Here is a 17,094-nt window from a genome sequence, read left to right on the forward strand (position 1 = left end):
GCCCCCTGCTGCACCAGACTCTCAGTATGGCGCCCCCTGCTGCACCAGACTCTCAGTATGGCGCCCCCTGCTGCACCAGACTCTCAGTATGGCGCCCCCTGCTGCACCAGACTCTCAGTATGGCGCCCCCTGCTGCTGCACCAGATGTCTGCAGTCTCTGGATACCCCCACCAGTCTGGGGCCCTGTATATAGTCGAGATGCGGGCATGGTCAGCGACTACACAGCGGGGGAGGTGCAGAGCTCCTGGCATGTACAGGGCTTTGGTCAGCAGAGCAGCTGCAGGAGATAAAGGGCTCCTCAATTCTGAGAAGGTCAGGCATCAGCCTTTCCCAGGTTGTGGGGGGACGGCGTCATGTCTGGGCGGCGCACTGAGCACGCACACGGAGGATTGGTTCTTTTATTCATTTTCTAGGTTAACAGCGTTTTATGAAAATCACAGCCGATGGCGTTCGATAAAAAGGTCTGAAAGTGTCTGTGCATTGCATAGTGGAGGAGCCTTCACAGAAGACATGATCCATGTAGACAGTATATAGACATGTATGTACAACTCCGCATGCTGCCCGACTGTACAGTGTCACGCTCCCAACGCCCCCAACATGGGGTCATTTAGTGCAATTTCCTCCCACACGTGATTATTAGAAGAGTCGCGGGAAGACACTGCCCCTCCTGGGGCCGTGACTAGACCAGGACCTGCTCGTTCCGCTGCGTCCGGGCTCTGCTACATCTGTAGTATGTTAGGTTCCATCTCAAGGCCTGAAAATACCGGGAGCTATTCCGAATCCTGGAAATCCAGAAGAAGTGGCGTCCATCAGCGATAGTCTGGAACCCCCCCGACCCCAGCAGAGGGGAGCAGCTCTAGCACAGGCGCGTCCTCCATTGCACTGGGTCGGGTTGCTTGATACAAGGTGTTGGGGGATATGGGTGGAGTAGTACACAATTGGCACCAAGAAGTGGTAGAGCGGACCATTTGGTGTGTAGAGGGTTCTGCTACTGTGCACAAATGCACGCGGGCCTACGAAATCCATGGGGTTACAGAGGGGAACAAAGTACCACAGGCTCAGAAATGGAGGGACGGTAAGGCTGGCTAACACGATGGTCTGTTGTCACCCCAAGGTCCTGCACTTGGAGCACATCCGGTCCTTGCAGGAACCTAGCGGGCGTAGGCACTCAAGTAATAACAGCCCACAGTTATGGCTGCCACGTCGACATCGGGGCCGGAACCGAGCAGTCTCCTGTACCATCACAACTCCCGGCAGCAGCTCCTTGGTCCAGTTTTGGCCCCAGTTTATTGATAATGTTGGTGAAGTCTCTAGACCGTGACCTCGTGGTATCCACTGGTGACTTGGCTGTGGGTTCGCAGGTTGAGTCTCTGTAGAGGACAGCAAAAAACTAAATCCAGGGAGGAGGCCGATCCTTCAGCGCGACCCAACCTGCGCAGTCCTAACAGTTCTTTATTTTCCAGTTTCAAGGTCTTCGGTCCCGGCAAGAAAACTACGAGGCCAAAAGAGTCATTAGGAGGAGGGACACCGCCACCGCCAAGTGTAAGTGCTCCCGCTTCGGGCTCGTCCCGCTAATGCTCTTCTCCAACTTGGGGATCTCTGGATTAAAGTTATCTGAAATAAAGGAGAGGAAAGGTGAGCCGTCAGAAGGACCTCGAACAGACAGGCAGCCCGCCAGCTGCTGTGACACTGCAACTCTCAGCATTCTCCGACAGGTCACATGCTGGGAGTTGGAGTTTCCCAGCAGATGGATACCAGTGCTGCAGATTGTAAAGTATGTAACAGAGCTTATAAAGAGAGCGCAGAGACATCATATCGGGAGTTCAGGGAGACAGAATGGGAGAGTCCGGCACCGGAAATCAGATTTCCGATATTCCCCAGTTCTGTGATCAGGAACAGTCATCGGATGAGGCGGGTGCAAAAGACATGGAGGTCTATGAAACGGCACCAGGGTGGAGAAAGAGGGCAGCTACGCAAAAAGGACAGGCGTGGAGGGGACGAGTGCGAGCAGAGGGGACGTCTACGCAGGAGGGGACGTCTACGCAGGAGCAGATGAGTGTAGGCAAAGAGGACACCCACTCAGGAGCGGATGAGTGTAGGCAGAGAGGACACCCACTCAGGAGCGGATGAGTGTAGGCAGAGAGGACATCCACTCAGGAGCGGATGAGTGTAGGCAGAGAGGACATCCACTCAGGAGCAGATGAGTGTAGGCAGAGAGGACATCCACTCAGGAGCAGATGAGTGTAGGCAGAGAGGACATCCACTCAGGAGCAGATGAGTGTAGGCAGAGAGGACACCCACTCAGGAGCGGATGAGTGTAGGCAGAGAGGACATCCACTCAGGAGCAGATGAGTGTAGGCAGAGAGGACATCCACTCAGGAGCGGATGAGTGTAGGCAGAGAGGACACCCACTCAGGAGCGGATGAGTGTAGGCAGAGAGGACACCCACTCAGGAGCGGATGAGTGTAGGCAGAGAGGACATCCACTCAGGAGCAGATGAGTGTAGGCAGAGAGGACATCCACTCAGGAGCAGATGAGTGTAGGCAGAGAGGACACCCACTCAGGAGCGGATGAGTGTAGGCAGAGAGGACATCCACTCAGGAGCAGATGAGTGTAGGCAGAGAGGACATCCACTCAGGAGCGGATGAGTGTAGGCAGAGAGGACACCCACTCAGGAGCGGATGAGTGTAGGCAGAGAGGACATCCACTCAGGAGCGGATGAGTGTAGGCAGAGAGGACACCCACTCAGGAGCGGATGAGTGTAGGCAGAGAGGACGTCCATTGCAGTTCTGTGGTTCCTGCAGCATCTTCTCCTATGGTCTGATCATCAGTTGGCTGGTGCCACGCTCAGGTCACAGTATATAAGGGAGCCACCTGACGAGCCTCACAACATGCGGAGGAGCAGAAGGTTCTCTTTGGAGACGAAGAACGTGAGAGCTCCAAGTCGCCCTGTGAAGCCGTCCCGCTGGCCATATTAAGAGCTAAAGACGATGGGAGGGTAATGGAGGCGCTGGCAGGGAGCGGGCGCAGCCTGTGTGAAGGTCTGGCTGCCTGCGAGCACAGTAAGGAGAAGCCACGGCCAGGAACAACCCTCGTCCGCGCTCCAGTCTTCGTGGCTGGCGGGCGGACACGGCTCGTTCTATAATCCCCCTGATACATTCCTCTTGGCAGCGATCCCTGAAACTGAAAGCCGTGCCCCATCTCCTGAGCAGCACAGACCACCAGGGACCTGTCTGCAGACCACCACCTGGATTCATGGCAGGGGGTATGTGGTGACTGGTGGCAGATACAACCCAAGACCCAGGACAGTCCTGGATGTGGATCAGGACCAGAGATACTTGGATGAGGCACAGAAGCAGCAGGAGTCCCGAACTGCAGATCTAGCTAAGGCTACTTTCACACTAGCGCTTGATCGGATCCGTTCTGAACGGATCCGATCATATTAATGCAGACGGAGGCTCCGTTCAGTACGGATCCGTCTGCATTAATAACTTAGAAAAATTTCTAAGTGCGAAAGTAGCCTGAGCGGATCCGTTCAGACTTTCAATGTAAAGTCAATGGGGGACGGATCCGCTTGAAGATTGAGCCATATGGGGTCATCTTCAAGCGGATCCGTTCCCATTGACTTACATTGTAAGTCTGGACGGATCCGCACGCCTCCGCACGGCCAGGCGGACACCCGAACGCTGCAAGCAGCGTTCAGCTGTCCGCCTGGCCGTGCGGAGGCGAGCGGAGCGGAGGCTGAACGCCGCCAGACTGATGCAGTCTGAGCGGATCCGCATCCATTCAGACTGCATCAGGGCTGGACGGAAGCGTTCTGCTCCGCTCGTGAGCCCCTTCAAACGGAGCTCACGAGCGGACAGCAGAACGCTAGTGTGAAAGTAGCCTTATCCGCTCAGTCAGGTGCGAGTCCAGTAAGGGGAGACCCTGCTATTTCATGACTGTCCAGCAGATGGAGACAAAGCCCCACAGGGACTCACCTAGATCCTCGATCTTCACATCAGGTTCTATCGTGAACTGGGGTAGTGTGGGAGCGTGCTTCTCTCCTGAACGAGCTGCTGCAGAGGAAGGACAGCAGCGTTACTACCTGACCACGGCATCACTGCCCCCCAGCCATGTCCTGGAGGGAGAATACTTACTGGTTGCACAGCACACAAACACTTTCATCTTCAGACAGGAGCGCCGGTGGTTGTGAGTCGGCGTTGCTAGAGAGAAAAAAATAAAAATGGAGAATGAAGTCAATGCAAGCCCTGGATGCCAGGAGGCGCAGAGAGAGGACCCTACGCCTGCAGAGAGCCGCACCCCTGTACAGCGGAAGCCAACCAATAAAGGAGCTCATTTCTATGTGGAGTGCAAAAACCCTCAACCCCCTCCTGTCCTGGACTCGTGTCACAGCTGCACTGACACACTGTAACAAACCCTCAGTTATGAGCACTGGAAAAGGCCAAGACTGGTAGACCTGGGGGAAGATGGATGGAAGCGTCACTCCCAGGCTGCGGCCGTTTCTTGATTCCCACGCTGGTCGCACCATGCAGTTCAGCCACTAGGGGGCAGTGGGCACCACACTTACAGATCATACATCTGCATTCAAGTGTAAAAAAGAGGACTCCATGTTACAGGGTGGAAGAGAAAGGACTACGGCAGGAATGATCAACCTGTCGGCCTCCAGCTGTCGCAAAACTACAACTCCCAGCATGCCCTAAATAGCTACACGCAAGGCATGGCCAAACTGCGGCTCTCCAGCTGTTGTAAAACGATAACTCTCACCATCCCCTGCTATAAGCTAATAGCTGTAGGCAGTCAGGGCTTGCTGGAAGTTGTAGTTTTGAAACAGCTGGAGGGCCACAGGTTTGGAATCCCTGGACTATGGGGACCTACATGGTGGATTCTCTGGGTCATCATACCAAAAAAAAAGGAAAAGACCTGCCGACCTCCGGCACCTCCAGAAAAGCAGACGTAAGGTTTCACGTCCAATACTGTTTACTTACAGATGTAGTAGTACTCGTGTCCCGCGTGGAACTCGTATCCCAGAGAGAAGGCGCTGTATCGCTGGAACTTCTCAGAGAACTTGATGGGGCTGTGTGGGGAGTGCGGCCGGTTACATTCCCAGCGTTTCGAGCCCAGGCTGATGTCACAGGTGCGGTAACCCTCATAATTCACCATATACAGGATATATTGCTCCATCCGGTGCTCCGCTATCGACTCGTTATAATGTGGACAGTAAATGTCAAGGTAGTCGTTCACATTCACCTGGACGGTGTAACCATCCCGCCGTAAACTGGAAGACATCAAGACAAAGTCATCAGTACAAGGCACGTCACAGCCCCAGGCACCAGCAAGAGACAGGCTCAGTACATCACAGGCCCCCCAACATCTCCAGAAGAACGTGTCTGCACATCACAGGCCCCCCAACATCTCCAGAAGAACGTGTCTGCACATCACAGGCCCCCCAACATCTCCAGAAGAACGTGTCTGCACATCACAGGCCCCCCAACATCTCCAGAAGAACGTGTCTGCACATCACAGGCCCCCCAACATCTCCAGAAGAACGTGTCTGCACATCACAGGCCCCCCAACATCTCCAGAAGAACGTGTCTGCACATCACAGGCCCCCCAACATCTCCAGAAGAACGTGTCTGCACATCACAGGCCCCCCAACATCTCCAGAAGAACGTGTCTGCACATCACAGGCCCCCCAACATCTCCAGAAGAACGTGTCTGCACATCACAGGCCCCCCAACATCTCCAGAAGAACGTGTCTGCACATCACAGGCCCCCCAACATCTCCAGAAGAACGTGTCTGCACATCACAGGCCCCCCAACATCTCCAGAAGAACGTGTCTGCACATCACAGGCCCCCCAACATCTCCAGAAGAACGTGTCTGCACATCACAGGCCCCCCAACATCTCCAGAAGAACGTGTCTGCACATCACAGGCCCCCCAACATCTCCAGAAGAACGTGTCTGCACATCACAGGCCCCCCAACATCTCCAGAAGAACGTGTCTGCACATCACAGGCCCCCCAACATCTCCAGAAGAACTGCTCTCCTTGTGTAACACGCCCCAGTCAATACAGTGAACGCACGGTTGAGCGGTAATTTGGTTTTTTCTTTAATCTCGGCTCTTGAGGCTGAGAATTAATTAGAAAATATTGAGCCGGCCAAAGGCACTTAGTAATGTTCACGCTCTCCCTGTAACAAACACCCATGGAGAGCTGGCCCACCAAACCTATAATAGACAGCGACGGGATTATACAAAAGAGACGTGTGAGGATTATATAGAGCTGTGGTCACATGAAGAAGAGACGTGTGAGGATTATATAGAGCTGTGGTCACATGAAGAAGAGACGTGTGAGGATTATATAGAGCTGTGGTCACATGAAGAAGAGACGTGTGAGGATTATATAGAGCTGTGGTCACATGAAGAAGAGACGTGTGAGGATTATATAGAGCTGTGGTCACATGAAGAAGAGACGTGTGAGGATTATATAGAGCTGTGGTCACATGAAGAAGAGACGTGTGAGGATTATATAGAGCTGTGGTCACATGAAGAAGAGACGTGTGAGGATTATATAGAGCTGTGGTCACATGAAGAAGAAGAGACGTGTGAGGATTATATAGAGCTGTGGTCACATGAAGAAGAGACGTGTGAGGATTATATAGAGCTGTGGTCACATGAAGAAGAAGAGACGTGTGAGGATTATATAGAGCTGTAGTCACATGAAGAAGAGACGTGTGAGGATTATATAGAGCTGTGGTCACATGAAGAAGAAGAGACGTGTGAGGATTATATAGAGCTGTGGTCACATGAAGAAGAGACGTGTGAGGATTATATAGAGCTGTGGTCACATGAAGAAGAAGAGACGTGTGAGGATTATATAGAGCTGTGGTCACATGAAGAAGAGACGTGTGAGGATTATATAGAGCTGTGGTCACATGAAGAAGAAGAGACGTGTGAGGATTATATAGAGCTGTGGTCACATGAAGAAGAGACGTGTGAGGATTATATAGAGCTGTGGTCACATGAAGAAGAGACGTGTGAGGATTATATAGAGCTGTGGTCACATGAAGAGACGTGTGAGGATTATATAGAGCTGTGGTCACATGAAGAAGAGACGTGTGAGGATTATATAGAGCTGTGGTCACATGAAGAAGAGACATGTGAGGATTATATAGAGCTGTGGTCACATGAAGAAGAGACGTGTGAGGATTATATAGAGCTGTGGTCACATGAAGAAGAGGAGACGTGTGAGGATTATATAGAGCTGTGGTCACATGAAGAAGAAGAGACGTGTGAGGATTATATAGAGCTGTGGTCACATGAAGAAGAGACGTGTGAGGATTATATAGAGCTGTGGTCACATGAAGAAGAGGAGACGTGTGAGGATTATATAGAGCTGTGGTCACATGAAGAAGAAGAGACGTGAGGATTATATAGAGCTGTGGTCATATGAAGGAGACGTGTGAGGATTATATAGAGCTGTGGTCACATGAAGAAGAAGAGATGTGTGAGGATTATATAGAGCTGTGGTCACATGAAGAAGAAGAGACGTGAGGATTATATAGAGCTGTGGTCATATGAAGGAGACGTGTGAGGATTATATAGAGCTGTGGTCACATGAAGAAGAAGAGACGTGTGAGGATTATATAGAGCTGTGGTCACATGAAGAAGAAGAGACGTGTGAGGATTATATAGAGCTGTGGTCACATGAAGAAGAAGAGACGTGTGAGGATTATATAGAGCTGTGGTCACATGAAGAAGAAGAGACGTGTGAGGATTATATAGAGCTGTGGTCACATGAAGAAGAGACGTGTGAGGATTATATAGAGCTGTGGTCACATGAAGAAGCAGAGACGTGTGAGGATTATATAGAGCTGTGGTCACATGAAGAAGAGACGTGTGAGGATTATATAGAGCTGTGGTCACATGAAGAAGAAGAGACGTGTGAGGATTATATAGAGCTGTAGTCACATGAAGAAGAGACGTGTGAGGATTATATAGAGCTGTGGTCACATGAAGAAGAAGAGACGTGTGAGGATTATATAGAGCTGTGGTCACATGAAGAAGAGACGTGTGAGGATTATATAGAGCTGTGGTCACATGAAGAAGAAGAGACGTGTGAGGATTATATAGAGCTGTGGTCACATGAAGAAGAGACGTGTGAGGATTATATAGAGCTGTGGTCACATGAAGAAGAAGAGACGTGTGAGGATTATATAGAGCTGTGGTCACATGAAGAAGAGACGTGTGAGGATTATATAGAGCTGTGGTCACATGAAGAAGAGACGTGTGAGGATTATATAGAGCTGTGGTCACATGAAGAGACGTGTGAGGATTATATAGAGCTGTGGTCACATGAAGAAGAGACGTGTGAGGATTATATAGAGCTGTGGTCACATGAAGAAGAGACATGTGAGGATTATATAGAGCTGTGGTCACATGAAGAAGAGACGTGTGAGGATTATATAGAGCTGTGGTCACATGAAGAAGAGGAGACGTGTGAGGATTATATAGAGCTGTGGTCACATGAAGAAGAAGAGACGTGTGAGGATTATATAGAGCTGTGGTCACATGAAGAAGAGACGTGTGAGGATTATATAGAGCTGTGGTCACATGAAGAAGAGGAGACGTGTGAGGATTATATAGAGCTGTGGTCACATGAAGAAGAAGAGACGTGAGGATTATATAGAGCTGTGGTCATATGAAGGAGACGTGTGAGGATTATATAGAGCTGTGGTCACATGAAGAAGAAGAGATGTGTGAGGATTATATAGAGCTGTGGTCACATGAAGAAGAAGAGACGTGAGGATTATATAGAGCTGTGGTCATATGAAGGAGACGTGTGAGGATTATATAGAGCTGTGGTCACATGAAGAAGAAGAGATGTGTGAGGATTATATAGAGCTGTGGTCACATGAAGAAGAAGAGACGTGTGAGGATTATATAGAGCTGTGGTCACATGAAGGAGAAGAGACGTGTGAGGATTATATAGAGCTGTGGTCACATGAAGGAGAAGAGACGTGTGAGGATTATATAGAGCTGTGGTCACATGAAGGAGAAGAGACGTGTGTGGATTATATAGAGCTGTGGTCACATGAAGAAGAGACGTGTGAGGATTATATAGAGCTGTGGTCACATGAAGAAGAGACGTGTGTGGATTATATAGAGCTGTGGTCACATGAAGAAGAAGAGACGTGTGAGGATTATATAGAGCTGTGGTCACATGAAGAAGAGACGTGTGAGGATTATATAGAGCTGTGGTCACATGAAGAAGAGACGTGTGAGGATTATATAGAGCTGTGGTCACATGAAGAAGAAGAGACGTGTGAGGATTATATAGAGCTGTGGTCACATGAAGAAGAGACGTGTGAGGATTATATAAAGCTGTGGTCACATGAAGAAGAGACGTGTGAGGATTATATAGAGCTGTGGTCACATGAAGAAGAAGAGACGTGTGAGGATTATATAGAGCTGTGGTCACATGAAGAAGAGACGTGTGAGGATTATATAGGGCTGTGGTCACATGAAGAAGAGACGTGTGAGGATTATATAGAGCTGTGGTCACATGAAGAAGAGACGTGTGAGGATTATATAGAGCTGTGGTCACATGAGGAAGAGACGTGTGAGGATTATATAGGGCTGTGGTCACATGAAGAGATGTGTGAGGATTATATAGAGCTGTGGTCACATGAAGAAGAGACGTGTGAGGATTATATAGAGCTGTGGTCACATGAAGAAGAGACGTGTGAGGATTATATAGAGCTGTGGTCACATGAAGGAGAAGAGACGTGTGAGGATTATATAGAGCTGTGGTCACATGAAGAAGAAGAGACGTGTGAGGATTATATAGAGCTGTGGTCACCTGAAGAAGAGATGTGTGAGGATTATATAGAGCTGTGGTCACATGAAGAAGAGACGTGTGAGGATTATATAGAGCTGTGGTCACATGAAGAAGAAGAGACGTGTGAGGATTATATAGAGCTGTGGTCACATGAAGAAGAGACGTGTGAGGATTATATAAAGCTGTGGTCACATGAAGAAGAGACGTGTGAGGATTATATAGAGCTGTGGTCACATGAAGAAGAAGAGACGTGTGAGGATTATATAGAGCTGTGGTCACATGAAGAAGAGACGTGTGAGGATTATATAGGGCTGTGGTCACATGAAGAAGAGACGTGTGAGGATTATATAGAGCTGTGGTCACATGAAGAAGAGACGTGTGAGGATTATATAGAGCTGTGGTCACCTGAAGAAGAGATGTGTGAGGATTATATAGAGCTGTGGTCACATGAAGAAGAGACGTGTGAGGATTATATAGAGCTGTTGTCACATTAAGAAGAAGAGACGTGTGAGGATTATATAGAGCTGTGGTCACATGAAGAAGAGACGTGTGAGGATTATATAGAGCTGTGGTCACATGAAGAAGAAGAGACGTGTGAGGATTATATAGAGCTGTGGTCACATGAAGAAGAGACGTGTGAGGATTATATAAAGCTGTGGTCACATGAAGAAGAGACGTGTGAGGATTATATAGAGCTGTGGTCACATGAAGAAGAAGAGACGTGTGAGGATTATATAGAGCTGTGGTCACATGAAGAAGAGACGTGTGAGGATTATATAGGGCTGTGGTCACATGAAGAAGAGACGTGTGAGGATTATATAGAGCTGTGGTCACATGAAGAAGAGACGTGTGAGGATTATATAGAGCTGTGGTCACATGAGGAAGAGACGTGTGAGGATTATATAGGGCTGTGGTCACATGAAGAGATGTGTGAGGATTATATAGAGCTGTGGTCACATGAAGAAGAGACGTGTGAGGATTATATAGGGCTGTGGTCACATGAAGAGATGTGTGAGGATTATATAGAGCTGTGGTCACATGAAGAAGAGACGTGTGAGGATTATATAGGGCTGTGGTCACATGAAGAGATGTGTGAGGATTATATAGAGCTGTGGTCACATGAAGAAGAAGAAGAGACGTGTGAGGATTATATAGAGCTGTGGTCACATGAAGAAGAGACGTGTGAGGATTATATAGAGCTGTGGTCACATGAAGAAGAAGAGACGTGTGAGGATTATATAGAGCTGTGGTCACATGAAGGAGAAGAGACGTGTGAGGATTATATAGAGCTGTGGTCACATGAAGAAGAGACATGTGAGGATTATATAGAGCTGTGGTCACATGAAGAAGAGACGTGTGAGGATTATATAGAGCTGTGGTCACATGAAGGAGAAGAGACGTGTGAGGATTATATAGAGCTGTGGTCACATGAAGAAGAGACGTGTGAGGATTATATAGAGCTGTGGTCACATGAAGAAGAAACTATGGAGAATTATGAAGTCCCTGACGATTCTCTGGGCTGGGTGGACATTTCTGACGATTTGGTATTGTCCTCCATCTGCTCTACCTTCTGACATATGGCGGTATGCTGTCACATGGCACGGAGGGGTCAGCAGTATTACTATTTAGTGTTGCTGCTGTCCTTGGGAAGGACAATGTGGCATACGTACTGGCATATGGATGGTTGGAGGGCATGCAAGTAACGTCCGTTCTTCTCCGCGGCTACAAGTCTTCCCTACAGGCTCCGCGGTCACCAGGCCAGACAGATGTAAGGGAATTGCCAAGGGTCACGTCAAGCCCATGGCGGTGCCGACACGACCTTTCCTGCCCGTCCACCTCCACGTGAGCTGCATTAACTTTGCTGGGGGATCAGGGGTCACACGCTGGGTAGTAAGCACAAGGTATAGAATCGGTGATAAGTGGCGCCCTTGTCTCCAGAAAGCAGAGAGAATCAAACAGTCTGAGGTGTGAAGTGTGCACGCGACAAGCAGCGATGGCACTAACGCTTTATACGCGGTTATTCCGGTCCAGACCAGTGTACGGTCATTGCCGTCATACGGGGGCGCATGATCAGGATTCACGTGCTGTGTCAGGGCCACGCTCTGCGCCAGTATAAGCGACCAGGAGAACGGCTCCACAGCTGTAATAATGTCCGCAGCGGGCCAAGGACGTGCTGCGCCCCGGGCTGTGAGTGAAGATGGCCGCAGTAGGGGTAGGTGTCGGACCACCGGCGTGTTCCTGGCACAGGCGAGAGGCGGTAATAGAGAGGTTCAGTTTGTCAGGATTAATGTTGTGTTTGCCTGGAGGGATCCGTTTAGCTGGCAAGCGGCATTAGATGAATCCAGCTGTCAGAGGCGCTCCGCTCCCGGCCAGCAGATATTTTTAGCAAGTGGGTCCCATCTATACTAATTAAGAGGTATCTCTGTGCCCCCACACAAACCGACAGCCAGTCTCGCCATGCCGAGGAGAGCGCGCTGCACCTGTCAGCTGTCACCGCCACAAAATCTGCACCGAAACCAGTCTATCAAGCCAGCAACACTGCCCTGAACGTACTACTACTACCAGCATCATCTACTGCGGTAGCTGTATACAGGGCATGTGCAGAAACCAGTTCATCAACCCAGCAACACTGCCCTGAACGTACTACTACCAGCACCATCTACTGCGGTAGCTGTATACAGGGCATGTGCAGAAACCAGTCTATCAAGCCAGCAACACTGCCCTGAACGTACTACTACTACCAGCATCATCTACTGCGGTAGCTGTATACAGGGCATGTGCAGAAACCAGTCTATCAACCCAGCAACACTGCCCTGAACGTACTACTACTACCAGCATCATCTACTGCAGTAGCTGTATACAGGGCATGTGCAGAAACCAGTCTATCAACCCAGCAACACTGCCCTGAACGTACTACTACTACCAGCATCATCTACTGCAGTAGCTGTATACAGGGCATGTGCAGAAACCAGTTCATCAACCCAGCAACACTGCCCTGAACGTACTACTACTACCAGCATCATCTACTGCGGTAGCTGTATACAGGGCATGTGCAGAAACCAGTTCATCAACCCAGCAACACTGCCCTGAACGTACTACTACTACCAGCATCATCTACTGCAGTAGCTGTATACAGGGCATGTGCAGAAACCAGTTCATCAACCCAGCAACACTGCCCTGAACGTACTACTACTACCAGCATCATCTACTGCAGTAGCTGTATACAGGGCATGTGCAGAAACCAGTTCATCAACCCAGCAACACTGCCCTGAACGTACTACTACCAGCATCATTTACTGCGGTAGCTGTATACAGGGCATGTGCAGAAACCAGTTCATCAACCCAGCAACACTGCCCTGAACGTACTACTACTACCAGCATCATCTACTGCGGTAGCTGTATACAGGGCATGTGCAGAAACCAGTTCATCAACCCAGCAACACTGCCCTGAACGTACTACTACTACCAGCATCATCTACTGCGGTAGCTGTATACAGGGCATGTGCAGAAACCAGTTCATCAACCCAGCAACACTGCCCTGAACGTACTACTACTACCAGCATCATCTACTGCAGTAGCTGTATACAGGGCATGTGCAGAAACCAGTTCATCAACCCAGCAACACTGCCCTGAACGTACTACTACTACCAGCACCATCTACTGCGGTAGCTGTATACAGGGCATGTGCAGAAACCAGTCTATCAACCCAGCAACACTGCCCTGAACGTACTACTACCAGCATCATCTACTGCGGTAGCTGTATACAGGGCATGTGCAGAAACCAGTTCATCAACCCAGCAACACTGCCCTGAACGTACTACTACCAGCATCATCTACTGCGGTAGCTGTATACAGGGCATGTGCAGAAACCAGTTCATCAACCCAGCAACACTGCCCTGAACGTACTACTACTACCAGCATCATCTACTGCGGTAGCTGTATACAGGGCATGTGCAGAAACCAGTTCATCAACCCAGCAACACTGCCCTGAACGTACTACTACTACCAGCATCATCTACTGCGGTAGCTGTATACAGGGCATGTGCAGAAACCAGTTCATCAACCCAGCAACACTGCCCTGAACGTACTACTACTACCAGCATCATCTACTGCGGTAGCTGTATACAGGGCATGTGCAGAAACCAGTCTATCAACCCAGCAACACTGCCCTGAACGTACTACTACCAGCATCATCTACTGCGGTAGCTGTATACAGGGCATGTGCAGAAACCAGTTCATCAACCCAGCAACACTGCCCTGAACGTACTACTACTACCAGCATCATCTACTGCGGTAGCTGTATACAGGGCATGTGCAGAAACCAGTTCATCAACCCAGCAACACTGCCCTGAACGTACTACTACTACCAGCATCATCTACTGCGGTAGCTGTATACAGGGCATGTGCAGAAACCAGTTCATCAACCCAGCAACACTGCCCTGAACGTACTACTACTACCAGCATCATCTACTGCGGTAGCTGTATACAGGGCATGTGCAGAAACCAGTTCATCAACCCAGCAACACTGCCCTGAACGTACTACTACTACCAGCATCATCTACTGCGGTAGCTGTATACAGGGCATGTGCAGAAACCAGTCTATCAACCCAGCAACACTGCCCTGAACGTACTACTACTACCAGCATCATCTACTGCGGTAGCTGTATACAGGGCATGTGCAGAAACCAGTTCATCAACCCAGCAACACTGCCCTGAACGTACTACTACTACCAGCATCATCTACTGCGGTAGCTGTATACAGGGCATGTGCAGAAACCAGTTCATCAACCCAGCAACACTGCCCTGAACGTACTACTACTACCAGCATCATCTACTGCGGTAGCTGTATACAGGGCATGTGCAGAAACCAGTCTATCAACCCAGCAACACTGCCCTGAACGTACTACTACCAGCATCATCTACTGCGGTAGCTGTATACAGGGCATGTGCAGAAACCAGTTCATCAACCCAGCAACACTGCCCTGAACGTACTACTACTACCAGCATCATCTACTGCGGTAGCTGTATACAGGGCATGTGCAGAAACCAGTCTATCAACCCAGCAACACTGCCCTGAACGTACTACTACCAGCATCATCTACTGCGGTAGCTGTATACAGGGCATGTGCAGAAACCAGTTCATCAACCCAGCAACACTGCCCTGAACGTACTACTACCAGCATCATCTACTGCGGTAGCTGTATACAGGGCATGTGCAGAAACCAGTCTATCAACCCAGCAACACTGCCCTGAACATACTACTACCAGCATCATCTACTGCAGTAGCTGTATACAGGGCATGTGCAGAAACCAGTTCATCAACCCAGCAACACTGCCCTGAACGTACTACTACTACCAGCACCATCTACTGCGGTAGCTGTATACAGGGCATGTGCAGAAACCAGTTCATCAACCCAGCAACACTGCCCTGAACGTACTACTACTACCAGCATCATCTACTGCAGTAGCTGTATACAGGGCATGTGCAGAAACCAGTCTATCAACCCAGCAACACTGCCCTGAACGTACTACTACTACCAGCATCATCTACTGCGGTAGCTGTATACAGGGCATGTGCAGAAACCAGTCTATCAACCCAGCAACACTGCCCTGAACGTACTACTACTACCAGCATCATCTACTGCGGTAGCTGTATACAGGGCATGTGCAGAAACCAGTTCATCAACCCAGCAACACTGCCCTGAACGTACTACTACCAGCATCATTTACTGCGGTAGCTGTATACAGGGCATGTGCAGAAACCAGTCTATCAACCCAGCAACACTGCCCTGAACGTACTACTACTACCAGCATCATCTACTGCGGTAGCTGTATACAGGGCATGTGCAGAAACCAGTCTATCAACCCAGCAACACTGCCCTGAACGTACTACTACTACCAGCATCATCTACTGCGGTAGCTGTATACAGGGCATGTGCAGAAACCAGTTCATCAACCCAGCAACACTGCCCTGAACGTACTACTACCAGCATCATTTACTGCGGTAGCTGTATACAGGGCATGTGCAGAAACCAGTCTATCAACCCAGAAACACTGCCCTGAACATACTACTACCAGCATCATCTACTGCGGTAGCTGTATACAGGGCATGTGCAGAAACCAGTTCATCAACCCAGCAACACTGCCCTGAACGTACTACTACCAGCATCATCTACTGCAGTAGCTGTATACAGGGCATGTGCAGAAACCAGTCTATCAACCCAGAAACACTGCCCTGAACGTACTACTACTACCAGCATCATCTACTGCAGTAGCTGTATACAGGGCATGTGCAGAAACCAGTTCATCAACCCAGCAACACTGCCCTGAACGTACTACTACTACCAGCATCATCTACTGCGGTAGCTGTATACAGGGCATGTGCAGAAACCAGTCTATCAACCCAGCAACACTGCCCTGAACGTACTACTACCAGCATCATCTACTGCGGTAGCTGTATACAGGGCATGTGCAGAAACCAGTTCATCAACCCAGCAACACTGCCCTGAACGTACTACTACTACCAGCATCATCTACTGCGGTAGCTGTATACAGGGCATGTGCAGAAACCAGTTCATCAACCCAGCAACACTGCCCTGAACGTACTACTACTACCAGCATCATCTACTGCAGTAGCTGTATACAGGGCATGTGCAGAAACCAGTTCATCAACCCAGAAACACTGCCCTGAACGTACTACTACTACCAGCACCATCTACTGCAGTAGCTGTATACAGGGCATGTGCAGAAACCAGTCTATCAACCCAGCAACACTGCCCTGAACGTACTACTACTACCAGCATCATCTACTGCGGTAGCTGTATACAGGGCATGTGCAGCCAATCACTGGCTTCGGCTGACTTGTGCCCGTTAGCTGTAGGCCCGTACACACAGAGCGGAGGACGGTGGGGCACTAAGAGGCAAGCACACGGTCTGGATCACAATTACAACCCCCATTATCTATACAATACGTAGCCCACCAGGTTTCCTGCACATTGTACAATTACGATCACCCCTACCATCTTCCCGCATGGCTTGCCCTGCCCCATCGGCAGTAATATCCTTAGCTGGGGTCTCGAGCTTGGCCCGGTGCAGCGAGCGGATTGAGGGGCACAGCTACGCCGCCAGATCACAAATCTCCACAAATGACTACAGCAGTCCCAACACCCCGCATCTGCTCGACATCACAGAAGGTCTGCTCAACCCCCGCGACGAGGCGCAAGCAGCAAGCCCTGGGCTACCGGCCTGACAT

General features: G+C 49.8%; 1 protein-coding gene across 1 annotated transcript in view; it reads right to left on the reverse strand.

Moving 5' to 3' along the window:
• Positions 1-390: 390 nt before the first annotated feature.
• Positions 391-17,094, reverse strand: part of EFNA3 (ephrin A3) — a 59,008-nt gene continuing 42,304 nt past the window's right edge. The window contains exons 2-5 of the mRNA XM_040412306.1: positions 4,989-5,278; positions 4,140-4,205; positions 3,981-4,058; positions 391-1,614 (exon numbers count right to left, since the gene is read on the reverse strand). Coding sequence (XP_040268240.1) covers positions 1,493-1,614; positions 3,981-4,058; positions 4,140-4,205; positions 4,989-5,278 — 556 coding nt within the window. The 3' untranslated portion in view covers positions 391-1,492. The remainder of the gene's footprint in view (positions 1,615-3,980; positions 4,059-4,139; positions 4,206-4,988; positions 5,279-17,094) is intronic.

The sequence above is a fragment of the Bufo bufo genome, chromosome 11, assembly GCF_905171765.1.
Source record: "Bufo bufo chromosome 11, aBufBuf1.1, whole genome shotgun sequence".
Taxonomy (NCBI): Eukaryota; Metazoa; Chordata; class Amphibia; order Anura; family Bufonidae; genus Bufo; species Bufo bufo.